Source organism: Agelaius phoeniceus, chromosome 2, assembly GCF_051311805.1.
Source record: "Agelaius phoeniceus isolate bAgePho1 chromosome 2, bAgePho1.hap1, whole genome shotgun sequence".
NCBI lineage: Eukaryota > Metazoa > Chordata > Aves > Passeriformes > Icteridae > Agelaius > Agelaius phoeniceus.
The window spans coordinates 117,147,879-117,174,903 of record NC_135266.1 but is presented as its reverse complement, the minus strand read 5'-3'; the positions used below and the strand labels follow the sequence as shown (position 1 = coordinate 117,174,903).

General features: G+C 51.2%; 1 protein-coding gene across 4 annotated transcripts in view; it reads right to left on the bottom strand.

Annotated features, from left to right (window-relative positions):
- TIAM1 (TIAM Rac1 associated GEF 1) overlaps nt 1-27,025 on the bottom strand; it is a 151,400-nt gene that overhangs the window by 60,061 nt on the left and 64,314 nt on the right. For 2 of the 4 annotated variants that reach the window (XM_077174624.1, XM_054628168.2), the window contains 3 exons: nt 17,609-17,787; nt 11,859-12,847; nt 127-577 (listed from right to left, as the gene is read on the bottom strand). In XM_077174624.1, the coding sequence (XP_077030739.1) occupies nt 127-577; nt 11,859-12,836 (1,429 nt within the window). In that variant the 5' untranslated portion in view covers nt 12,837-12,847; nt 17,609-17,787. Of the gene's footprint in view, nt 1-126; nt 578-11,858; nt 12,848-17,608; nt 17,788-21,565; nt 21,766-27,025 lie in introns of those variants that run through there. The other 2 variants (XM_077174625.1, XM_054628166.2) reach the window with 2 other exon arrangements.

Sequence of the window (27,025 nt, the reverse complement as noted above, 5' to 3'; positions counted from 1 at the left end):
GCGCCCACCTGGGCACACCCTTGCCCCTCTCAGTGACACCCAGAGCATCCACCTGGGCACACCCTTGCCCCTCTCAGTGACACCCAGAGTGCCCACTGGACACAGCCCTGCCCGCCATCCCCGCACCTTTCAGCGACACCCAGTAGTGTTTCCACTTCCTGCGCGTGGCCGACTCCACCTTCTTGTTCTTCTTGTGCACCAGGAAGTTTTTGACGGCCAGGGCCCCGGCCTTGCGCACGGTGCCCTGCGCGGCGCTCAGCAGGATGTCGGACTGCCCGGGCGAGCTGAGCGTGCCGCTGCTCTGCTCGTCGCTCAGCGCCGAGCCCGCCTCCTCCAGCTGCTCGCTGTTGGCCGTGCTCATCTCCAGCTCACGGCGGAAGTTCTCGTAGACGCCCTGGCGCAGCCCATCGCCGCCCGCCGAGCTGCTGCCGCTGTCGCTGCCCACGAAGGCGCGCCCGGCGGGCGGCGAGTAGCTGGCCGTGGTGGCGTTGGAGCGCCGCGACAGCAGCTCCGTGTCCGTGGCCGCACCCTCGATGCCGCTGTCCGTGAACTCGCTGCCCTCGCCCGCGTTGACGTCCTGCGAGGGAGAGACACACGGGGTGAGGGAGAGTCTGGCCAAGAGCCTGGGTGTGACCCTGCTCACAGGGGTCCGAGGATGAGGGAAGAGACGAGGATCTGACTCCATCTTTCAGAAGGCTGATTTATTATTTTATGACATATATTACATTAAAACTATACTAAAAGAATAGAAGAAAGGATTTCATCAGAAGGCCAGCTAAGAATAGAAAAAGAAGGAATGAATAACAAAGGCTTGTATCTCAGAGAGTCTAAGCCAGCTGGCTGTGATTGGCCATTAACTAGAAACAATCCCAGATGCACCTGTTGCATTCCACAGCAGCAGATAACCATTGGTTACATTTTGTTCCTGAGGCCCCTCAGCTTCTCAGGAGGAAAAATCCTAAGGAAAGGATTTTTCAGAAAATATCATGGCTACACCTGAGTGCACCACGGTTTTCACGCCTCCATTTTTGCTGGCGATGGAAATGCCTCATCTCCTTTCATCCCTAGGGCAAACAACTGGAGGAAAAGGTGACAAACAGGCACTGTCCACCTTGGAGAGAAGGGTGAAGCTGCCCCATGCATTTCCCTCCAGCTTCACTGTGCTTTCAACATTTAACATCTCACAGCTCCAGGGCTGTACCGTACTGGTGGGGCTGTACACCAATAAATATAGTAAGTTATTATAATGGAGTTAATCACTTAAAATCAGGCTTTGTTAAAAATATACAAACTAAAAAACAAACAAAATAAAAGACTTTTTTCTTCTTAGACCCTAAGCACGTGTGTATGTTACATCCAGCCTAACAATGACACCTGACTGCTGCAGGAGTCCCTGCGGGTCCACACTTTGCCTTTGGGGTATCAAAGGCAAAATTCCTCCCTTCTGGAGACAAACAGCTGGAGGAAAAGGTGTGGTATATTTCCAAGAGGGTGGAGGCAGAGCTTCCAGCACAGGTTAGCAAAGACCAGTCCCACGCGCACCGCTCCAGGTGGTGACTCCACAGCCACCAATTTGGCAATTTGGAATCTGAGATGCAGCATCATCTGTTTACATTAAGCCAAGTTAACAGTGCTAAAGGTTTTGCAAAGGGAGAACATATGGTAGCAAAAACTGGCAGTGTCGAGAAAAGCAGCGCCCAACCTACGCGTTTTGAGGAGAAAACATTGATATTGTGCATTCACACCTACAGCTGAAGATACATTTCAGACACCCCAAGGCCGACCTTTGAGAATTATGTAACCAAAAAGGCTCTTGGTTTTTTTTCCTTCCTGACAGGTTAATGTGGCTGAAATTATTTCTGTTCTCATCACAAACTGTAATGATGGGCCATGTGATATTCCCCACCAAATCCCACAGACCCTTCCTGGTCTCCAAGAACTTGAAGTGCAAGGATCAGAAGAGACAAAAATACAGCAAATTTGAGCAAGACGGGAGAAAATCCCACTGAATTGGGGTTTTGAAGGCTGTGACTCAGCTGGCCCCTGCTACAAGGCTAATCCCCCCAGGGGGATGCCCACCACCACCTCGGTATCTACAGGCATCTGTGGCAGATTTTAGAGGACAAACAAAGGCCAAACTCTGTAAATATTTTAGGTATTTGAGTGAAGAGGATGCAAAGAAGCGAAAAATATGGCCAAAACCAATTTTGGGTTGGAATTTCAATTTTGAAGGAATTTCAACCTCTACCTCTCCTGCAAGAGCAGCTAGCTCTTGATTCACAAGTTAAAAAAAAAATTAAAAAAAGATGAGTCTCTGAGAAGAGGTAGCAGAATGGAGTATTTATTTTGAGAGAAAACAAGCTTCCAGATGTTGGTTCAAGCACCAGTTTTCTTTGTATCCAAGAGCAGCTCTGTGGAAACAAAGAAACCCTCCCGCAGCTCTGCGTGAATCCATCCTCCTGTGGAGCAAGGAGAGCTGAGGGGCAGGGCAGGGGCTGACTAACTTTCCAGGCATTAATTTGCAATGGATGGGCCCGTTCTTTACAAACATGGCTTCCCAAGGGACACTTGGAGTCCAGCTGGAAGAACAAGCACTTCCTTCCCTGCTGGATGAGCACAGCTCTGCTGGTCCAGCTGGTTACTGAATGCAGACAGGCTGCTCTGGCCAGGCCAGGGCTGCTCTGCTGCTCCACGTGCAAATGAGCTGAGCAGGCTTTCCTGGAAGCACTGCCCTGTCCCCACCCAGAGCAGCCTCCACAGCCACACGTGCATCCTGCTGCCCCAATGCTCTTGGTTTTGGGAAGCCAGTTCCCTTCACACTGACAGGCAACAGGTTCAGAATGGATTTTGGGAAGGGATTGTTCCCTGTGAGGGTGTAAAGCCCTGGCACAGGGTGCCCAGAGCAGCTGTGGCTGCCCCTGGATCCCTGGCAGTGCCCAAGGCCAGGCTGTACAGGGCTTGGAGCAACCTAGGACACTGAAAGCTGTCCCTGCCCATGGCAGAGGTGGCACTGGCTGGGCTTTAAAGTCCCTTCCACCCAAATAATCCTGTGATTCCATCATTCTACGCTCTACAACAAGTGTAGTTAGTTCCAAAATCTTAGCCAATTAAATTTTACTAAGCATATCTCATGCTCTAGTTAAAATGAGTTGATTCAAGAAAACAAAGAACTACTAGAATAGACCACAAACTTGAGGGAGATAGGATTTGTCAGACTACAGCCTGTTCAGATGACCTTGGTGAGACATTGTTTTAACTGCCTCAGTTTCCCTGTCAATAAATGGGGCTTATACTCTGTAACTAATGTATGAGCATATCAGCTTTTAAAAAAAAGTAACTTATAAAAAAACCTCAAGGATGGAGCACTCAGAGTAAATATACACATTATACTTGCTCATAAGGTTAAACTGTAGCACATTTTGCAAAGACCTCCACAATCTTTACCACAATGCAAGTGACAGGCTGGACTCAAAAGATCTTTTAAGTGTAATGCTACAGCCCTGCTCCTAATCCCCCTCTGCTCCCTGCACTCCCCTTTCCTCTCCTCAAGAGCCCTTACCAAAAAGGCTTGTGGGCAGCCCCCTGAAGGCTTTGGCAGGAGGAGGGTCTGAGCAGACAAAGGTGGGAGCAGTTCCGAGCCCAGAGCTGCCAGCACTGCTCTGCTCCGAGTTATCAAACGTGGTGTGGAGGGAGCCTTGTGTGCCCCAAAAGGAGATCAGGGCTGGGCTTAGGAGGGTTCAGGGCCGGGGTTAGCAGGGTTCAAGGCATTCTCAGAGGTCTCTGCTTCTGAGCTCCTGCTGCAATACCAGCTCACTCCCATCCGAGGGGAGGGAAAGCCCGGGAGCCTCGCAGCGCTGCACTGAACACACTCAGCCCAGGGTTCTGCACAAAGCACACACAGCTTTAATGCTGCCATCCCACAGAAATCTGCTGGGAATGAGGGAGGAACAGTGCCAGGCCAGGAACAAACCATAGCAGCACAGGCTCGACTGAAGGTCATGCTGTGGACAGCAGGGAGAAAGGCACGTGCAGAGCAGGGGCTCAGGAAAGGAAGGGAATGGGCTCTGGGACTGTGCTGGGGTGGGGAGATGTGGGAAGCAGCAGCAGAGCTCCCACTGGGATCTGGGATCCCTGGCAGGGCCCAAGGGCTTGGAGGAGCAGCACCACGGGTGTCCCTGAGGTGCCCAGGGGCTGTGGAAGGAGGCTGAGCACACAGTGCTGAAGGGAAAGAGGAGGGAGAGGTGCCCGGTGCCACAGAGATCAGCCCTGGAATGAGGAGCACAGCCCGGCTGAATGGGGCCATTGTCACCAACAAGGCCACGTGCCAGGGCAGCCCTAGGAGCATCCCCGTGCAATGAAGTGGAATGAGTTATCACAGCCCCATCAAGTGAACCAAGTGGGTAAATAAAGTGCTACTGCAAGCATTAGCTACCCACTTAAACACGAGGTTGTTTCTTCACATCAACACGGGGTTTCAGGCAAAACAAGCAAAACAAGGCAGGGGGGAATAGAGCTGTAATGCAAAAGCTACATCAGGCTAATGTACCTGGGTGCTGTAGCTTTGGCACATGCTCACGTGGTACTCATACCTCTGCATGTCTGCTGCAGCCAGATCTGGTAAATAATTCAAGCTAAACTTAAAAGAGAAACAGAGAAAAACCTCTTTGCTTTAGGAAAACTGTCTACATTCAACTAGCAAAAATCAGGGGAGGAGCTTTGGGACAGGTTCCAAGTGTCCCCGTGTTGAACATACCTGGTACTGGCCTCTGCTGGAAGAAAGCACAGGATGGGACAAGCCCTGCCCAGCTCTGGCTCATGACTGGGCACACTCTGAGCGCCTGCAGGAGCTGCAGTTCCCACCACCAGCCCTGCCACAGACACTGTGACAGGCCTGGGTGAATCACCTCCTCCTGCCCCACCAGCAGCACTGATTCATGGGCACTTGGGGCTGCTTCAGTAGGAAAAACCTTACTTCCATAAATATATAAACTTGTCCTCATGGTTAAAACTCCCTTCTGAATGAACCATGAAATGAAAAGTCCAGCTGAGTGAGGGTTTTCCTGGGAAGGGGCTCCCTCCAAGCCAGTGCATGTCCTTTGTTCCCTGTCCTGTTGAGCAAGAGAGCAATCAGATGCTCACACTCAGCAAGAGTGATTGCACACAACCTGTCTGGCTGCTCCTGAGGCAAGCAACACAGAATACATTTCAAATGGGCCAGCCTGATGGTTTGCATGCTTTTATCTGACTGCTGTCCCTTTGAAGCTCCTCTGTGGAGAAAGATTGGCCTGATAAGTGTTTTTCCTTTCTTTTCAGTACTGACTCTGCCATCATTTGATGGTCAAGGTATGGCTGGCTGCAAATCCAAATTGAATCCTTTCTCCACAGTCACATCGAGGAGCAAAGATAAATCATATATCATGAAACCTGAGTGGGAGAAATGGTTTGATTCCTACTCCTGTGCACTCACTGCACTGGGGCAGCAGCTCTTGAGATGCCTGAAAGAGTCAAAATTTTTAAAAAGTTCAATTTAGAAAAAACCAAAATAAACAAATCCTTCCATGTGCCATTAAAAGCTGCTCAGGGTAATTTAATAAGCAAGCAGGTTTGGGTCATGGGTTTCTGAAATCAAATTTGCTCCTGACAAAAAGGGACTAGCCCAGAGCTCCAGATACTCCTCCTGGCAATGAACTCCAGCCTTATGATGAAAGGATGAATCACAGGCACAGGTGTCTGGGCAGTAATCCCTGGGAAAGTCTCAGGGCTAAGCTGTCACCTCAGCTCTAGGCACCAGGCTTGGCAGCACGTTTGGCTCACTGATTCCCCAGATGTTTTCCAGCCAATATGTGGCAGAAAGATCATCCCTGTGCTTCCCCAAGGAACCTGCCTTTCTTACCCTGGGTGCTCTAAAGGCAAATCCTGGACACACAGGGAGTCCTGCAGCCCTGGAGCTGTCAGACATGAAATGTGGAAAATGAAATCATCCCCACCAGCTCCTCCCTGGCTTTTGAGGGGTGCTAAATCCATAATTCCATGAAGGAGAATGCAGCCCTAATCCCCTCTTTCAGTGTGGTCCCTGCATGCAGCTCCTGACACCTGCACAGAGCTGAGGTGAGTTCCCACCTTCCATGCCCTCAGTTCTCGGGTGCTGCAGTGTTTAATGCCTCTGTTCCCAAAGGATACACTGAGGAACCCCCAAATTTACCCTGCTCTCATCCCAGGACCACCCAGCTGAAGAAGTTTCCAGAGGAGCTGAGTTAGCCAGAAAGCAATAAAAGCAGCCAAACTGTGCTCGAGTTAAACCAAGGGCAGTGTGCCATCAAAACCCTCCCAGTTAAATTAAAACACAGGGTTGGGTTACTTTTTGTTTGCTGAAGCCAAGAAGAGGCAGTTCCTCCCGAGAGGGTAGAAATGAGGGACAGCTGCTAGAACAGCAGCTTGAAACCCAAACACATCAGCTGGGAGGAGCTCACCTGAACAACCACAGGCTGCAGGAAGCAGGGGAATCATGCCTGTCATCAGGGAGGAGAGCCAGGCACCCCATCACACACTGCAGCTCTCTGAAAAGGAGCATTCCAACGGAGCACTTCACTGGGAAGGAGCACTCCTGCAAATTGCACCCATGCAAGTGAGCACAGCCCAGCAAACAAGCAGCTGGGGCAACCTGGCTGTGATTTCTCAGTGCAAAACACTTGGAAGTAAAAGCATGCAGGGTGTAGAGCTTCCCAGAGAATACAGCTATTGCCAATGTTGTTATATACACTTCAGATGTATGAATGACAAAGTCCTACTGTTTAAAAAAACACGCCTGAGTGGAGCTAGATCAAATATCAGGGCTGGTGATTTGATTTCCCTTGGCCTCCGGCCGAGAGAGAGGGAAGAAAAACAAATTAAGGTCTTTGAAAAAGTATCAAAATATTTGCCAGTGAAGACCAAAACACCAATTTTCACATGCTCCTTTCCCTGACAACACCGGGGCAGAGATGTGTGCTCTGAAGGGAGTGACTATTTGCTTTAAACTCTCCCGACTAGGAAATACCTGATCTAATCTCCTCCATCTGGGTGACAGGGCAGGAAAGACCTCTCGGAGTCTGGCTCTGAAGCTCTCTGATCCAGCCTTCCTCACCGAATCCACTTCCAGTCAGCCAGGCTATAAACAGCTCCTTTGGTCCGGGCATTCCAGGGCTGTGGCCAGGAACCAAGATGGGGACTCCTGAGCAGTTTGCCCCGGTGCAAGCCCAGGCTGCCCCAAAAACGAGTGGTTTCTGTTCCTCTAGCCCGTTCCCAGCCCCTCCTTGCCCTGGGGGTCAAGGCAGAGATATTTGGTTTTTCTGGGTGGTTTGCCTGGAGGCTCAGCAGGGTGACCAGCTGAGCCCTGTTCCTCAGTGGGATCCAGCTGAGCCAAACAGTTCCATTCCCAGCTTTTGGGGATTGGGAATGTGTCTTGGGCTACACTGAGACCTTGGGAACAATCTCTGAAAGGGACTGGAATCACTGAGCCCCAGGGTGCAGCCGCCAAGCAGCAGCACCCTGCTCTTAGCTACTCACTAACCCGTGTGCCAGCAATCATCTCTGAATTGGTGCAACTCTGTCTCTAGTTCCTTCCTCCATTCCACCTGGAGTCAAACAGCTCAGATTAAAGATCCATTCGATTAGGAATCACACCTGGGCTGGAAACAGCCATGTTTTCCAGACTCCAGGCAGCCTTCCTTGAGAGGAGCAGAGCTCCAGCTGCTGGAGATGCTCTGCCTGGAAAAGCCATGGCTGAGGAGGGCTGGAAGGCCACAAGTGCTCTGCAGAGAGTGAACAGGATGCAGGGGAAGCCAGAAGCAGAAAATGATTTCAGAGAAGAGATTCCACGGGGGACAGGTCAGCCCAAGAGCCTTGGATGCATTCCTTGCACTGGAAGGAATCTCTAACCTGCTGGCTTTGGGGAAATGCCCCGAGGGAAAATTCACCCCATACTCCATCTCTTTTCCTGAGCACTTTTGGGGAACAAGGTACTGGGCTGGATGGTGCTTCCATGGGACTGACCCAGTGTAGCCCTTTTCCATTTTATCCTCAAAGCCACAAAATGATTTTGTGAAAAAGTTTTTTTACACAACTTAAAAGCGAGTGTCAGCTCTGGAGTTTAGCCATCCTACAGAACATAATGAACACTGTAACCAGTTATGAAATTCCCTGAGACAGTAAAAAAATAATACCAGCTGGAAAGATTGTCTCATTTTAGACTGGTTTCACTGTACATCCTGATCTAATTCCCACAAACCCCCTTGGTTTCATCTCCTGCATATTCTGCAAAAATTTTTATGTTGGATTTTTTTTTTTTTTAAGGTTTGAGATCCCAAATTCCTGCAGGCTACCTAGAGAGGCCTAAAAATAGTAATAAATGTGAAAATTGGACAAAAGGGGATTTAACACGCCAAGGACATGGCCTGGAGCTGGCGCTGAAGCTTCCAAGTGAGTCAGGCAGGAAGTTTGTTCCTTCCCCCCCACTCAGCTTCACAAGGAATATGGGATAAGGAGGTGGCAAGACAGGCTTGGAAGGGGCACCAAACCACACCTCAAAGTTTTCATCCCTTAATTCACAGAATCACAGAAGGGCTGGGTTGGGAGGGGCCTTAAATCCGATCTCATTCCACCCCTTGCCATAGCAGGGACACTTTCCACTGTCCAGGCTGCTCCAAGCTCTGTCCAGCCTGGCCTTGTGCACTGTCAGGGATCCAGGGGCAGCCACAACTTCTCTGGGAAATTCCCTCTTTAAAATGTCAATCAGGGCTCATAACAGCAGGCGAGCATGGGGTATATTTGTCCCTGAATGTCTACCAGGAGAAGGAGGAGGAAGAGGAGGAGGAGGGAGTCTCCTGCAGGCAGATGTTTAGCTGCCCCAGGACACAACAGGGCTGCTAAATAAAATCTGGATCCCACAAAACAGGCTCCAGGATCCTGGGGATCACACAGCCCACAGTCAGAACAAGCTGTATCCAAGCGGTGCTTCCTCCCTTCCAGGAGAAATGGGTGCAAATGGCAGCCAATTAAGGCCTTTCCACCTACACAACGTCAGCTCCAAAAGCCAAAGAGATCCCAGCAGAGCTCCCCGGGAAGCCTGGCTCGGCAGAGCTGAGCCCTTAATGGCACAGTGCTGGGGAAAGCAGAACTGCTGCGTGGGTGCCCCAGAGCCACCCTGGGAGCGCTAATCGCTTGTGCATATTGAACAGAACTGTCTCTCCATGGGGAAAAGCTCCCTCCCATTACTGGAGAGGGACTCCCACCGCTCAGTTGGAGGTTTAAATTTGGATGGGGAGAGATTGTCCTCCCTGTTTTTGGTGTGCTGTGTTTTTCCCTTTAATGTAAACCACGTATCTGCAAAGAACCCATGGATAAGGCATTGGAATAAAACATGTGCAGCCATGATTCTGGCATCTTCCTTCTGGGATGCACTTTTCCAGGACAGCTAGTGAGAAGCTGCAGCAAATTTAACTTACAGAAACCATGCTGGTGCTCATGAATGCAGCTGAGCATGCAGTGGAATGGTGGCTGGACTTGGGAACCAAACACCAGGGCACAAGGCCATGGCTGTGCCCTCAGACCCTTCTTCAGGAACTAAACCAGTCAAAAGTCACCCACCAGTGATCTTCAGGCCCTTCCAGCACTTCTAGCACCTGGGCAGCTGAGACTAAAGAAACAGGCAGATATCCCAGCCACAGCTTTCCAAAAAGTGGGGGAAAAAAGCCCAAACCACTGGCAAACACAGCCCCGAAGTCTTGTGAGGGCTGACAACAGGGATCTGGGCAGAAACTTCACTCCTGGCTAGGAGAACCCATTAGGTGGCTCCATGGAGCAGTGACACCTCACTGGCCCGGAGGCCAAGAGGGAAAACTGTGTCCAACACCCCATTACACCTGGCCTTGGGTCACCTTTGTGTGGTGGCCTCATGGCCCTAAGATGCAACAATGATTTTGTGGGATTGGGGTGGGGGAAGCAGTTTAAAAGGCTGGTGAAAACACACACCTATAGCAGGAAGTGTTGTCCAGCAGGAGGACACACATGGCAGGCTCCGGGGCAATGGCGTCACCAGGAGTGTAAAGATAAAAGAGCTGAAAGACTGGGAGGGCAGAGGGAAACAAAAGTGCCCCAAAGGTGCCCAGTGCCAGCTGGCACAGGCCAGCACAGTGCCAAGGAGCACAGTTAGAGCAGGGCAGTGACACAGCCTCAGCCCCCAGCACACTCCACACCAGCAGTGTCAAGGAAAGAGGAGCAAAGTGTGAGACACTGCAGACACAGACTGGTCACTTCCCTACCCTCACCCCATCCAAAGCCACCTCATCAGGCTCACCAAGAACTCCTTTCACTTTGTGTGCAAATTTGGACTTCATTTCTGCCTTTTCAAACACTCAATGGCAGTCATTTCCCTAAGCTTGCTCAGGCTAGGCTGGGGCTGCCATGACTTCATTTCTGACAACTATCTTATACTTACAGGATGCTGCTGGGATTAAAGACTTGGGAGGAGGAATTTTGACCTTTGCAAAGCTTTAATTTTGTTGAATTTATCCATGGTAATAATCACTGCTAAGACTCCTTACAGCCATCATCTCCTGTCTCGGGAGATCCATCCAGTGAAACCAGCCCCACGAAATAATTTCCCTGGGTATGGCTGAGGCCTCACAAAATACTACTTAAATTCCAGACTTTCACTACATGCCTCAGAGGAATCTTCTGAATGCCAGCACAGGCACCAAGAAGAAAAACAAATGCTTGGCTGTTCATCACCGACTCTATTCTCTTTTTCCTTAAATACCCTCGAAAGCAGGCTGCACCCAACAATCTTCAGGAAAGCTGTTAGGTCCAAGGCTGCCAAAACCCTTTTTTTTTTTTTTTCTTCTTGTTCTCTAGGTTTTTATCCTGCCCTGGCACAGCAAAGGCTTTTCACCTCCGAGAGCAAAGAGCTGATTTTGAAGAACAAAGTTGCTGTTGTGGGACGCTGCAGCATCTGTTTCAGCATGCCAGTTTTATATTTAGCAGCAGCCCATCTCCACAGATCAAGCATGGCCAGGGAGTCCCTGAGCAGCCCCATCCCAGCACGAGTCTGGGCAGGGTTTGGAACTCCTTTCTGCCCCTCTCTACAACTAAACTGCCAGCAGAACCACTGCCTGCAGCCTGAGGCAGGAACTCCATCAGGCAGGACAGGAAAAAGCAGGGAAACCTGTAAGAAAGCCCCAAAATCACAGGCCTGGTGCCTGGAGTGCAGGAGGGGCACCTGACAGCAAAGCTTCTCTTGAGTCTCTGCTGTCCCTGGCTCAGAGAAGCAGCATCTTCTCCACACATCTCCATGCCCCATCATTTCTCAGTTTACAGCAGGCCTGGCAGTGCCGGCGCTGTTCTGGGGAGATGTTTTGCACAGACACTACCATCAGCTAATAAGAAGAGTGAAATTTCAGCCCAGGGAGTGTTTAGCATGGAGGGGAAACACTGACAGGTTTTTTCTTTGCCTCCAGCCACGAGTGCAGGCAGAGGAGGGCGACAAGGCAGGGAGGGCAGAAGGGGGACACAGCTCTGCAGAGGAGTGATCAGTTTTGGCAGCTACCCTGGGAAAAAAGGAACCGTCAGCACCGCAAAACATGCAGGGAAATCTTCTGCTGGCAAATGCAGATTTCCCCTTCTCAGAGGCAGTGAAGAGAGCAAAAGGTCCAAGGAGAGCTGCAGATGAAGAAGGGACAGCGATGGAATTGAGCCAGCTCTGGAGACTGGCTAGTTCTGGAAACAGCTCTCTGCTCAGAAAGGGGGTGTTGAAGGAACCCAGAAAACCTCCATCTATAGGCCCAGCCCAGCAAATGCCAAAGCCCAGCAGAAAACCGCCTTACCTGTGTGGTTTTTGCCCTTCTGCCTTGCATGCTGCTGCTATGGCTCATCTGGGGGTTGGAGGCCCCTTCGGAGAGGCAGTGGGACTTCCTGCAGGGCAGCGTGTTGTAGTTGCTGTAGGAGGAGGGCGCGTCCTCGGCACCCACCGAGGCCATCTTATGGCTGCCCAGCTCGGGGATGTCGGACACCAGGCTCCGGCAGTACCCTCCAAAGGCGTTTCGGGGTCCCCCGTTGATGGTGGCCCCGGGGGTTTTGGGGGAGTACAGGTCACTCATGGAGTTGGCCCGCTGGCAGGCCACCAGGGGCTGGGGGCTGCCGCCCGCCTCCGGGCCCCGCGCCGCCTCGGCCTCCTTCTCCTCGGCCAGGCCCAGGATCTCCTCGTTGCTGGTCAGGTGCTCCTGGCTGAGGTCGGAGAGCGAGAACTCCAGGCTGTCCTCGCGCCAGATGTCGGCCGACTTGGAGCGCTTCTTCTTGAAGGCGGCGGCGTCGGCGAAGGCGGCGCCGTTGGCGGCGTAGCGCAGCGCCCGCGCATCGGCCTCGGCCAGGAAGGGCGGCTCGTCGCCGTAGAGCCGGCTCTCCTCCGAGTCGGGCACGCTGTGCACGGAGGCGGCCGTCAGCGCCGTGCTGCTGTCCACGCTGGGCGTCACCGACGAGTCCGTGTGGTAGGAGACGGGCCGCAGCGCCATGTCCACGCGCTCGGCCCACGTGGCGCTGCCGAAGTCCTCCAGGCGGGCCTCGGCGGCGGCGAAGGGCTCCAGGCCGTTCTCGGCCAGCGACTGCGGGATGCTGGGCGTGCTGCTGGAGCGCGTGCTCACCTCGGAGCCGCGGTGGTGCGCGGCCTTGCCCGACGAGGCGTGGCGCGCCCGGCGCGAGGCCTTGCCCGAGAGGCGCAGCGAGCGCGACGTGTGCTTGCGGCCCAGCGCCGGCTGCTTGTCCCCGTACAGGGCCTGCTCCACGCTCTGGCTCTCCGCGTTGCCCATGGCGTCACGGTCTGCAAGGGACACAGCGTTAGGGGAGGCAGGCGTGCAGACACCCCGATGCATCAACAACTCGTTTTTTAATTTAATTAATTACCCGGCCCGTCCCAAAAGCTACACCGCAGATTCTCGCAGGGACTGCCGTAACTGCGGCAATAATCCCCAGATTAATTAATTGTGGGAGCCAGCGGCTGTACCAGCAAACCTAGAAATGCAGTTAAATCAGAAGGTAGCAAACAGCCACACAAACTTGGGCAAAACAAGAGTGCAGAAGAGCAAAGGACTGAACCCTGGAGCTCGGTGTGAACTGGAACCAGCTTAGCACCACAGGGCCATCTCAGCTCTGTGCACATTCACCTGACCCTCAGCATCAGCGCCATCATTCCAGTCAACAGACTCAAAAAATCAACAGCTCCTGTTTATCTGCAGGTAACAGATGCTGAAAAGGAGAGGCATGTACACCTTTAGCTGAGATTTCACCTTTTTTTTGGCTAGGAACTGCAAAGCGAAGCACCAAACAGCGAAGTACAAACCCACCCGTTTGGCAGCGAGCTAATGGCAGGTTTGATTTCTGGAACAAAAAAACTGTGCAACATTAGGCAGGTACGGAGAGTCCCCCACAAGAAAGCCATATTATGAAAAATAAATTAGCATGAGTGACTCAGACTAGACAAAAATAACCTCTCCTTCCCACTCCCTCAGAAGCAGATAAGCAGATCTGAGCTCTTTGATCTGAGCTGGAACGCAGGGACGGGGTTGGTGTCCCCAGCCCCAGCCTCCTGCATTATTCAGCTGTGCACGTCCCGCCGTGGAACAGGTTTCCCATCCAGGAGGTGGGAGTGATGATCTGATTCAACCTTGGGAAACACTTTGAGGTCTGTGATCTCACTCAACAAATGTCAGAAATATTTTATCAGTAGTATTGGGTCCTTCCCCTCTGGCCTGACGGCAAGAAGAAGAAGAAAAGTAAATGCCAAAGTTCAAAATTAAATCCTGAATTACACACGAGACAACTACATAGAGAAAAATAGTCCATCAGTCTTGAAAAGAAATTCCAAGACAAAACTTCTTTGTTTTGAGACATTTCCATCAGTTTTGGTTGAAAATAAAAAAGCTGCCCTGACAGTAAAGTAATCTGGAGTTTTTCATTTCTTGGGACAATTTCCTCTCCTTTGCCAGGATGCTGGTGGGTACTGAACCAGAATGAATGCAATCAAGTATTTTCCCTCACTATCTGTATACACACAATTGCTGCTGCACAGAACTGAAGCAGTCCTACATAAACACATTGAAAGTGAGGAACTGATGGCACTAAACACCAGGACAGCACGGCGGAACTGAGCTCTGCACTGACACTTCTGACCACAGCAAGAGGGCTGTGCTTCTGCTCCTTGCCCAGCAAAGCTCCTCATGACTGAGCCTAGAAGTCTGTTCAGTGCTGGAGCAACAGACAACACCATCAATATCTGGGCATTTCTGCATTGAACATAAATACAATTGCATGTGAAATAAACTACAGCAGGAAATGCCCTACATCTACTGAAATGAATGGCAGAACTCCCTTTGGCTGCCATGACTTGCTTAGAAAAATAAAAGCACTGAATAAAGGGCAGGTTTAAATCTTAAAACAAAAAAGAAAAAGACAGCTTTATCAATCCCTAGACAAGGGTTCATTATCTCCCAAGAGCTACAGCTCTTTGATACAGACTGAAAAACCATCAGCCAGCTTTTGGCTATTCAACATTTTAAAGCACAAAACCTGCATCTTTTCTTCTGCAGATATCTAAAACAAGCCCTCAATGCTTCCATCCTGCAGAGGAAACCCTCTCAGGGCAATGCTTCCCCTGCTTTGGCTCCTGCTGACCACACTTCCATCTGGGGGGATTTTCCACCCCTTATCCCCAGCCTCCAGCCATCCATCCCATCTCCAGCCATCCCTTCTCACCCTAAGGAGAATGAGCAGTTCTAAAAGTCCTCTTGAAGCCTGCAATGGTTCTTTACCTTCCAACCACACCAGGCAAGATTTCCCCAAGCCAGAAAAGCAACAGGAGCACAAGTGGGCTCGGTGAGGAAAGGAGCAGCAGCTCAGGCTGCATCCCGAGAGGAAATAACACTCTCCTGGAAAGAAGGAGGGAAGTCTTCTCTCCACAGAAGGAATGTTCAGGGAGTGATTTCACACAATGAAGTATCTGCTAGAGACTGGCAAGAAGTGTCAGACTTCAAAGCAAAGAGCCGACCCTTTTTAATTCCGTGGATTGGCACTTTGGGTGAGGAGTCTGCAAATCCACAAACGGCTGTCAGTGAGCCAACACCTCACCCCTGCACCCTGGCAAGGCCCTGCCTAATCCCACGGAATCCCCAAACGCTGCCCAGTGGCTGCAGGCAGTGCAGCTCATCCAGCTCCCAGCCATGCAAGACGGTGCCATCCCCAAGTTTGTCACCATCCCCTGGCAGAGCCCATCTCCCCTGGACAGGCAGGACACAGCTTGGGTGGGACAGTCACCCCCAGCAGGTCAGGCTGAGGGGGATCCTGACCTGAAAGGGACCCCCCAAATCCTGCCTTCTCACCCCATTTCTGCCTCCCTCCTGCATTGCTGGCTGAGCATTCCCACCAGCTACCCTGAACCAGACCAAGTGCTCGTGCAGCAGAGCCCACTAAAACAGTGGAAAATAAATCTGGGGGGGAAAGAAAAAAACAACAAAAAGAAAAGCTTATGAGTTAGTTTTTGCTGAGCTAGTTGGCCTGGCACGTGCCAGAGGCAGCACAAGGGTGCCTGTCTGGGGACACAGTGGGGACAGGAGGGGACAGTGCCTCTGGAGAGCGACACCTCCTCGTTTTTTGGCAGCCGGGAGCCGAGAGCATCGGGCAGATGTGGAAAGGCAGCCCTGAGAGGGGAATTGGCCCTGCTACAGACTGCAGCATCCCCAGCGAGGAGCGGGAGCTGGGCAGGGGAGGGAGCCCCAGCCTCCCCCTCCCACGGGCCACAGCAGACACCCTGGGGCAACAGCGTCTCGGAGCGCTCTGCTTCGACTGCCAGATGCTGCCTGTCTGTGGCTTAACTGCATTTAGCACACTCCATGAAAAAAATCTGTATCAAATTAAGAAAATGAGTAATGTTAATGGGAGCTGCACGCAAGTGCTGGTAGGACAAAGGCTCCCCTTGTTAGCTCAGCAGCCAAACGCAAAGGCCACCATTAAAGACCCATCAAGGTACCACCAGGATGTGACACAGACCCAGTGTGACACATCTGCATGCTTTAGACAGGTCTGTGGTGGTGGGAGGAATCTGCTGTGAGTGACCCTGAACCTTGCAGGGATCAGCACAGGGTTGCGAGCACCACTGGCTGTTTTCAGCAGAAAATGTTGATTCATCAGAACCCAAAGTTTTTGTGGGAATAGAGGGCCTCTGCCACAATCTCTCTCTCTCTCTCTGGGAGGGAGAGGCTTGAGAAGCAAAGCAGAGAGACAGGCACGTCTCCTGAGGAGGCACCAGCACCCTGCCCTGACTCAGGCACTTGCCCGAGATGCAGATTTGTATCTGCAGCCCAAGCCAGGCAAACGAGGGGTGGCAGCTTCTGCCTCCACATCCCAAAAGAGTGGCCTGACCATCCATCCTGGGAAAGGGCTTTCCCCCAGAAAACCTGCTCCTTCCTGGTTCATGGCAGGGAAAACATCAGAAATGCAGTGACTTCAACAAAGTCACCTTTAAGCCAGCTTCCACACCAAGAGACAGGACAGAGGACTGAGATATGCTTTTTGAAAGCTCAGACTTCAGACTGACATCAAGACTAGGCTGCCAGCAGGGAAAGCATGAATTCTGCAGGAAAAACAGTGTTCCCTACACTGGGTATGTGGGAAAAGCAGCCTGACCTCCAGCTGAACTGCTGAGGTTTTGCTGGATGACTCTTACATGAAATGGTAACACATAAATTATATCACATTCTAGATGACCACTGATGATGGCCCTCTCAGAGAACACAATTTCCTTTAAAAACAGTCATTTTCCTTCCTCTTCCCCTGTCCTGATATTAAATTATTTCTTAAAATAATTACAAAACCAGAATACTCATTTCAATTAAACCTATGTTACTAACTCCTGAACCTGCAAAAGGTTGGACCTCTAGATTCCAGGAGCATATCTGAAAAATACTAAATTTCCAACCAAATTTGAAGCACCTCACAAGACAACAGATTGCAAATTTAAAATTAGATTCTAGTGGGAGGCCCTGGTGACAAATCTGTATTTTTCTCCTGGAGCGTAGCTCGAAGGCTGTGAGAACCAGAACAATGATCAAATCCACAGCGGGCAGTGAGCCTACAGAAATAAATTTCTGCTAAAATCTGCCAGCCAACAACAAAGATTTTCACTGAACTCACCAGAACCACATAGAAAAATGTACAAGACTAATAACTGAGTGTGAACACACACATTTTATTGTAATTAAAATGTGCTTTTTCAAAAGGGCAACAGAGAGGCTGAAATTCCACAGAAAGCCTTGGAGTTTCTCAGAAACTCCAGCGGCGTATTTCATTGTTTTCACATCAGAACCTCTTAACCAGCCACTTCTTTTTGTGTGAGCCGCTCTCACATGTGCTAAAGCACAGGATGGACTCCAGAACGACCCCGCAGGCAGCTCAAGTAAGAGGAGGAGGGAGGGAGGAAGGGATGCCACCCTTGGAAAGCCCAGCCCAGCAGCCAGCCATGCAGCCTTGCCCTCCCCAGCGGCCCAGAGCACAGCAGAGCCCTGCAGAAACACGAGGGAGGCACTTGTACCTTCCGAGGCAGTCCCGGTATCCAGCGCAACCTTCCCCCAGAGAGCTGTGGCATTTAGAGGTACAGAATTGCCAATGACCCCAAAGTGAGCAGTTACTGGGGCTGCAGAAGCTGTCAGCACCTGCCACTCAGCGACTCCATGACTCCCGCCTCAGAGTCTATGACTACATGCCAAAAACCTGGGGAGAAAGGGGAGAAAAACAAATCAGACAGAGCAGGGTTAGCAGCGAGGGCTGGACAGGAGCATCTTCTACAGGGGGCTGTCATCAGCACTTACCTAAGGAACACTGGGCAAAATTCGGATGCTGAGAGCTGATGGTGGCAGAATAAATGAAAAACCCAGTCAAGCACCACCAGCCCCAACCACAGGACGTGGAGAGCTCCTCTTCCCAACCAAAATCCCCCCAGACCGGAACACTGCCTTGCTGAGGCCGGTCTGTCTGAGCTCAGAGCCAAAACCACACCTGCATGTGAGGATGACCACCAAGAGAGGCACCTTCCAGCAGAGCAGGGCTGAATTCTGGCAGCAAGGGGAGCCCAGCTGCCCAGGAGATGCTAGGAGGCTCACAGGAGGTTTCCCTGCAGGCTGTCTCACTCATGGAAAGGGAGGTTTTCCAGGCAGGGATTTCACTGCCATTTTCCAAGGGTGAATCAGACATTGGGGCAGAGCATTTACATCTGGTTTTGTGAGCAAGGGTTCTCGGGTTAATTGTGCTCATGAAGGTGCAGATACAAGAGAACAGTCTGTGCTTACCTAGACCTGAGACAATCCTTAGGACAGTCCTTGAGTCAGACACTGAGCTCATGTGGACACCAAATCCCAGCTCTTTCCAGGCCTGGTACCACTGGTGAGCTCCCTTGCAAGGAGCCCAGCTCTAATCCAGGCCTGGGAGAGGCTGAGTGCATTCTCAATCCAGCTCTCACCCAACTCCCCCTTCTCCCAGCCAAGCACCAGCACCAAAACATCACCTCAATGCTGCACACAGACTTGGCAGAGTTATAAACTCCTCCACAGGTCCCAAGGAGCAAAAACCTTGCTGGAGGGATTACTGCTGCCCTTCATGTTCTTGGAGCTGCTTGGTGGAGAAAGTGTGATCCTCACTCTTGGCTGGATTCTCAAAAGAGATGAGAGTCACTGGCTCTTTTTAAAATTAAAAATGTTCTCGTTTTCTTTCTTTTCCTTCATGTTCCCTTCTTTGCTCCCTACCTCCCCCTCTTCCCCCAAGCTGTTGGTAGAGATCTGAAAAGCAGTTCATGAATTGCTCAGGAGCTGGCAGAAATTAATAAAATGAAGCTCATTTATATTGAAATGGACTCATTATCACGCCAGCTGCCAATAATTTCCAAGAGGGGAATCTTGCTGACAAAAAAGGTCCTACAGGCAAGAGGCTCCCCACCTGCACCCACCACACAGGGAGCAGCCCTGCCACGAGCATTCCTCACCTCCCAGGAAAGGGAATTGTGACCATCTCTGCTCAGGTCTGCCTGCTCTGCCCCAAGAAAACCTGCCCAGAAGAAGAGCAAAACAAACACAGCCCAGCATTCTGCCAGATCTTCCACCCTGACGTGGCTTTTGAGAAGTTTGTAACTCTAAAATCTGCTCTGGGGTGACACAAACTCTGCGAAACCAGCTCCAAGGCAGCCTGTTCACACACAACCTGTGCTCCTGCAGCAAAACTCCTTCTCTCCTGGCAGCCCTTTGTTAAAAGGGAATGTTTACACCTGGATCCCGCATTATCCAAACCCTCACACTGCTCCAGTACATCTGAAGGGCTGGCAACATCCTTTGCCACGAACAGGTGAGAAGTGGGCACCACAGCTCCTCCAGAAAACAAGGATTTATCACTGCCCATCAACTCTTTCCTGAGAAGTTTTGCTCCCATTAACTTTTACAACTTGGACAGTCTTTCCTAAATTAAACCAATTGGTACTTTTCAAGAAGAACATTTGTTTCTCATACTTTGACATTAACATGCACAGTCCTCAGTGTCCTGGCTCATTCCAACAGCCCAGGCTCTGCTGCTGCAGAATTTCTGGAGTTCTGAAGCAGCCTCCAGCAAGCCCTTCCTTCCAGCAAGGTCTTGGAAGGTCCAACAGGGCAAGAAGTGATTCCCCAGGAGGAAGGGCTGAAGCAAACATGAGCACAGCCCCATCACTTCCCTTCCAGCACAGAGCCCTTTCTGGACACATTTGCTCCTGTGGTGGATGCTGGCCAAGGGAAAAGCTGACCAGTGACCCACCAGTTTGTTCTCAGGGGAGATGGACAGTTGTAAATATCAACACGTGGAACAATTGATCAGATTAAAAAAAAAATAAAATCAAATAAAGCTTTTCTAACTTCCACACTGGAGACAAAACATTCCCTGTCAGCACTGAGTGCTCCTGGTGCTCAGACACGTCCCTGGTGTGTGTGAGCCAGCGCCTGCACACGTCAGATCGGCTCCCCGTGCTCTGGAGGGCTGCAGGCAGCACAGCTGTATTTACTGCACAGCCACAAAGCAGCCTCCAAATCCAGGCCAAGGGGTTCCCCCAGGGCTCCCTGTGCTGCCATGCCCAGCTGGGAGCACAGGAAACCTCCACAAATGGATTAAACACAGAGCAGGGGAGCAGAACACATTAAAGGAGCACCTTGTTATTCCTCACATCTGCTACCTGAGATTCCAGGTACAGCACAGAGCTCTGGCTTCCATGGGCTGCAGCAGTCTGCAGTGCCAAGAGTCTGGAGAAAAATGCAGCACACCTGTTTTCTGTTTGCTTGACAGTGTGGACAGTTTTTCATTAATGGATGAAAAACATGGAAACTGCAGCTTTCTAAGAGCCTCCTTTCCAAAGCACAACCCTTCCTTTCCAGAACGAAAAAAATCAGTATGCAAATACATCCCCTTGTCCAGTGAACAGGAAAAGTTGGCGAGAAGGACGACAGCTCTCTTTCAGTTCTGTTTTTACTTTTTCATTTTATGAGGCATTGCTTTTGTCAGATTTCAAATGCAATCAGTTGGCTGTTAAGTAAGTCTTCATCCAATTTGGAGAAGCCCTTGGTAGCTCTACCATCATGCAGGATGTACATACAGAGACAAGAGCAGGAGGCATTCCATACAGAAACCATTCAATATCCATCAGCAGCTCTGGGCTGTGCTCCCCACCCATGATCCCAGTTCCACACTACTGTAACTCCAGTGCTCAATCCCATCTGCTGAAATGGACAATCAGGCCCTTGCTTTGTGACTGGAGGCCACACTTTGTTAGTTAATACTTAGTTAGTTAATATGAATTGCTGCTGAGATCAGCCCAGCCAATGCCCTGCCCTGAGACCGAGGTAAATCCTCTCCTGTGCTCCAGGGCTCTGCTGGCCTGGCAGCTCTGCCTCTCCCCATCCCACGTCCCTGGGCTGCCCTCTGCAAAACAAAACCCACAGGAGAGGGAACATAAGATATCCTGAGCTGGAAGGGACCCACAGGGATCAGATCCCAGCTCCTGGCCCTGCACAGACACCCCAAGAAGCTCCAGACCGTTCACCATCCTCGTGTCCCTCCTTTAGATTCTCTTCAACAGCTTTAGATCCTTCTCAAACCGTGGTGCCCAAAGCTGTACCTGTGCCCTGAGGTGAGGCTGCACCAGTGCTGGACCCATGGATGGAAGGATGGGATTAATGGATGGAATGGATGGAGAAGAGACTGCCCTATGCCCAGATCCTTCTTCAGAAATGCAATTCGAAAACGCTCTGAGCTTCCCCACTCTCCATCTAGATGCTGAGCCCCGAGACCAACTTCAGAGCATTGCAGAAGCTGGTTGACTTTTAAAGCAGCAAAAATAAATGACAAACGTGCCCCTCTCTGTGTTTTCTTTCTGTGACATTTAAAATGCCATAGAAGCTTTTTGTTTGTGAGAAAAACTAATTTCAAACCGAGCGCTGCTCGTGAGAAAAATGAATCTCAAGCCAAGCACAGCTTATAGTACCTGTTGAGGAGAGTGGCTGCTCCTGAAGCTGGAGTGAGATGACAGTGACCATGCAGGAAGGTCAGGGGATCCATCCATCCATCCATGCATCCCCAGGAGTGGGCTGGTGGAGCTCCAGCTGCAAAACCCCTCTGCAAGAGTCTCGCTAGCACGCACCCTCCGTGTCTGTCACGGCTCTGAGAACAATGCTGGTGATCCTCCAGATGAAGAGGAGGGCAAAGAAAAATAAACCCACACTCCCTTTGAGCTGAGCTCCTGAAGGGGAAGGTGTGGGAAGCCCTGCTCCTCCAGCTGCAGCACCACCCCTACGACAATTCCCAAGGGAGGGGAGGAAAGGCAAGAAGAGAGGGAGGGAGGAAGGTTTGTTGTTGAGAGACCTTAAACCTCCACAGAGGCAACAGTCAGCCATCCCTAAATCCCTGCTAAAGGAAACAAAACCAGGAGCACAGCACTGAGAAAGCACCGTGGCAATAAATTAATGAAAGAGCAGAGCAGGTAGCCCAAGGGAAAGCCCCCTCTCCAGGGTTTCTCTATTTATAGAGGGGATGTGAATAATTGACACCGTTGTGGGTTTGTTTGTTTTTCAATCATTTTTACAACTATCTGAGCATGCTTTAACTCTTTCTCCTTCCCTTCCCTTTTATTTTTAATGGTGGGAAAATCCCCCTTTCTAGCCTGGGGGGGAATCTGCAAGGTTTTACACGTTTCCAGCAAAGGGCAGAGCAGGGGAAGGATTCTAATTTCAGATCATCAGACATAAGCAAATCTATGGGAAGCCACGAGGGCAACTCCCTGGAGCCTGTGGGGCAGACTAAGCCCAGCCACGGGGAGCTGCAGGGAAGGAGGAGCCCATCTGGCCTCCACGGAGGCTCTGAGGACTGAGTGTACATTTATATGATACTTGAAAAACGAAAAGAATTCCCAAAATGCAGCTGAAATAAAAAATAAGGTGGGGCTTGTTTATTTACCTTTAGGTTCTGTGTTATTTATTGCACTTAGCTTAAAAAGGGCTTTCTGCTTGTGCCAAATGAGCTGAGAACTGCTGATACACAGCAAGGCTGGGACGTGCCAGATGCACTCAAAAGATTGAGAGGGAACAAGAAAACGTTCAGGCCAGGAGACAGAGCTCCACACGGATCTGGGGGAGCTCCCCCTGCACAGCCAAGGATGGGACCTTGCACAGAGGAACCAGCCAGCACCACAGGCTCCAGCAATAAAAACTGAAACCCGTGGCTCGAGTGGCCGACGAGACAGGATGGGAAGGATTAAAATGGTGTGGAAAAAAATTAAGGGCAATGATTGTGCTAGGGGGAATTGCAGAGGAAGTGCTCGGTGTATCTCCTCATTTAAGCACTGAGGGAAGTAATCTGATTTTCAAGCAATGCCAAAGACCTCACACAGATCATTAAGATGGTGCCTGAGATATGAAGTATCTAATTTTAGATTCCCTGACTTAAGTACTAGGGAGGGATTCCAGAGGAAAAACCGGTGTGAAACACAACTCAGGCAGACCAGCAGAGCTTTTTTCCCTTTCTGCTCCCTATCCCTAAGGGAGCACGAGGAACCTCACTGAGCACCAGAGCTGTGTAAGCTTCCTCAATCACTGCTTCAGAGCCAGGAGAAAGGACAAAGAATAACTTCCATAATAAGGAAAGGGACTGAAGCAAAGGATGACCTTAGCAGATGACAGCATGCCTTGCACAAGTTTTGGCACCAGGATCTGTCTGAGAGCGTGTGCTCTGAAATCAGCGCTGCTCAGGGCTGCACTGGGGTGGGGTGGGGAGGCCAGCACTGCAGGGAGGGCTGGATCCCTGCTGCCAGGCTCCCCAGGGCTCCCTTCTCTCTGGGAACAGTGTCCAGCACAGCCACATCCCAGTGGGAAAGGCTTTGGGGTGACTAAGGGGGAAAGCTGCGTCCAACCAGCAGAAACTCGCCAAAACCAGGGGGTTATTGCCTGGCACGGCAGTGCAGCACAGACAGGGCTCTCTGGTGGGACAGGGACATGGGGAGATGCTGACACAGCCACTCACCCAGGCCCCAAGCCAGGACTGCCCACAGGACCCTCAGCATCCTCCTGCTCACAGCTGCTGGGGACCACGGGAGCAACAAAAGGAGCCCAAGCTTCCCAAAACCCCAGGAGAATCCTGGCTGCTGTTTCGGCAGAGCTGGAGGAGGCAGGCCAGCAGTGCTCAGGTGGCTGCTGTGCTCACCCCCTGATACCAGCCCCAGCAGAGCAGCTCTGCCTTTGGCACAGCAGGGATGCACAGCTGGGCTGCTGGGGACCAGCCCGGCACTGCCAGAGGTGAAGGACACGCTCAGGTTTTACCTGGCACCTCCTGGCAGACCCTGGTGGCTCCAGCTGAGCTGGGCTGACTGGTTCCAGTCACAGCTCGTCCCTCACAGCTCCTGCCACGGCTCTCCCACTCCCAGGGAGGAACACACAACTCCAGGGCCACACGGCTGGGTGGTGCTCATTTAATTAAGAGGGGACAGAACCATGAGGCGTGGAAATCCCAGGAGAAGACACCCTGGGGGCTCAGGGGACGAGCCCCCACCCTGGGAAGGATGGAAAAGGGATGGATCAGCAAATGCTCTGGAGGGGAAAAGCCAGAACTACCAAAAGCCAGGCTAAGGCAGCTCAGGGTGGAAAGCTGATACCCATCAGCTCTGAGTGTGGCCTCCAACTAAAATGAAGGCTTTGCCTCCTTTTCCAGGGAGTGCATGGTGGGGAGAGGCATGTGAATCACCACATCTGAGGTTATCAGGAGCAAAATGCAGAGTTTGAAACGTGCCAGTCAGCAGCAGCTTTCAATCTGCATCCCAAAACCATGAGAGAAGCAACCACAGGGCTATGGGAAGGAATTTTTATATTAAAACCTGTGGATCAGGATCCTGCCTGGGACTGCAGAACAAGTGATTCCAGCAGTGATGTGTCCATCTGTCTGTCAATGGGATGCAAGGCTGGGGAGCACAGCTGGGAGATGGAACAGGGACTGACACAGGGAAAAATGGGAATTAATTTCTGCCTGCTACTCTTGATCACTCCCTGCAAGAAGATGACCCATTTTCCAGAGGAGGAAAGGCACAAGACACCTTTCCAGGAAACTGCTAGTGCAGCTGAAGATGACAAAAACTGGCACAGGAATTATGATCTGCATAAGAAACTTTGCACAGAGGTTGTGCTGAGGAGAGAATTACCTCACTCAAGTCTTTTCGTGTTTTCAGTGCAGACACATAAAAATGAAATGTGCTGGTGCCTTGTGCTGAGGACACAAAGCTGGGAAAAGTCAGAGCACAGAACAGACCTTTCGTCTCATATTGATCCCAGAGGACCATGAGCTCCCTGTGTGTGACAGAAATGCCAAGAAAAGCAAATGTAAATCAAAGGATGCACCAAGCAGGACTTGCCCAGCAGAAACAGCAGTGGCTGGTGCTGCAGAAGACACTGACCTCGTCTGGAACGTGCAATCCTCACCGTGGCCAAGAGTAACACAGAGCAGACACCTTCAGCAAAGGCAAGGCCATAGTGAGGCCTCACTCTGAGAGGAGTTCAGGACAACAAAGCTGCTGTCAAATGGAACACAGGCAGAGGGGCAGCTGAGCAGCCCCAGTGCATCCAGCTGGGGGTTCAGGGCTGAGCCCTGCCCTGGAGCCCTGCCCAGCCTCAGTGAGACCCAGGGACCAAAGCTGCACACAGGGACAGAGCTGTTCCTTCCCAAATTCAAGCTGCTCCTGAGCAGCAGGAAAAAAACAACAACAAATCCTCCACAGCTGGTCCAGGTCCTCCTGTGGCCCTGCAATGTGTGGTCAGTAAGAGGGAATGTTGTTGCTCCCTGGCACAGGGAGCTGCCTCTGAGGGGTGCCAGGTGCCCAGCTGCAGGGCTCGTACCTGTGAGCTCCTGGCACCCTGCACAGCACACTGCCAAACCAGCTCCAGCCTAATGCTCCCCTGAAAATGACCCCAAAAGCAGTGCCAGGGAAGGAGCAGGCAGAGATGCTCCAAACCCTAGTGGGGATATTTCAACACCAGGCTCTCACTCCTTTTCACGCTGGCTACAGTCACAGAAACAAAACACTGAGCTGAAGTATGAAGAAGTGGGAATTTTTTTTTAGGCATTCTAAAATACGTGTCAGGAATGCAAACTGCTCATAAAACAACAGCTATGCCTCCTCCAAATGCCAGGCTGGTGAGGTACCAGCCACAGCAGCAAACAGAACCACAGTAAATCCAGCCAGCACTGTAATAATGAGTGGCCATGGCACTCGGTGACAGCAGGCACAGCTGGCACCCCACACCTCAGAGGTCTTCTCCAGCCTGTCACTGACATTCTCAGCAGCAGCAGCAAGTGCCATTCCATCATTTCAGTGCTTCACTTTTCCAAAACAGCCCTGCAAGAAAAGAACCAGTTTCCTCTTTACGTTTAAAGAGCAGGAGATGGTTTTGGTGGCTGCCAAAGCCACTGGTGTTTTCTGGGGCAGCATTCCCAGCCAAATGAGAGCAAACCCTGCAGCAGATGCACACTCAGTCTATCTGTGCACACACTGACCAGAGTCACCTTGCATGTGCTACAAGGGAATTACTCACCCACCTGAGCCCCTGAATTCACCTGAATGGCTTCTGTCCCCCCACAGAGCCACCTCCAAGCTGCAGGGACATCCAGCCTCTCCCAGTAACCTCCCAGCACTGGTTTTGTCTGCATGCACACAGCCCCCACTGTGTTCCTGCTTAAAGCAGCTTTTACTCAAAAGGGTGTTAAAAATAACATCAGGGCCCAGGAATTTCCTCTTGAAAGACACTTTTCCACCCTCCTGAGCCACAGCCACCAGGAGAGGTGACTGTCCCCTGCCTTCCCCTCCACCAGCAGCCACAGCCACAGCTCACACTGATCCTGCAGACCCAGGGCAGAAGCAGTGACTGTTTCTGCAGAGAGTGATGCACCTCAGACACAGAGTGACTGCTGCCATTTTCAAGGGAAGCCCTTTAAAGAGGGGACAAAAGAGAGAAGCAAAGGACACATTTACAGCAGAGCTAAACAAAGACTCTGTGGTGCTGCACCAGCCCTTGTATCTCCTTTTGGGAGGCAGTAACCTCTGTGCCAGTGCAGGGGGTTTCACCTTGAACTTTTCTGCTCTCTACTACAGAGTCTGCCCTACAGGTGCTCTGGAGACCTCTGGATGTTCTGCCATCAAAGACAGTCTTGGACTGAAAAGATCCCCCTATCACACATCACTCATGGGCTGTACATCCTTTCAAGGCCCTCACGAGCAATATCAAAATATTTCAAATGCAATTCCCTTCTTCATTTGTTTTCTTAGGTTTTTTCCACCATTTTTCAGAGTTGACAAACCTACGTGAAAAGAGGGGGAAGAGGTAAAAGAACCTGTATTTTGCACAGTTTTTAATTAACTCCTAGAGAAAGCTTTCTCAAGATGTTATTCCCTGTACATGAAGGGAGCAAG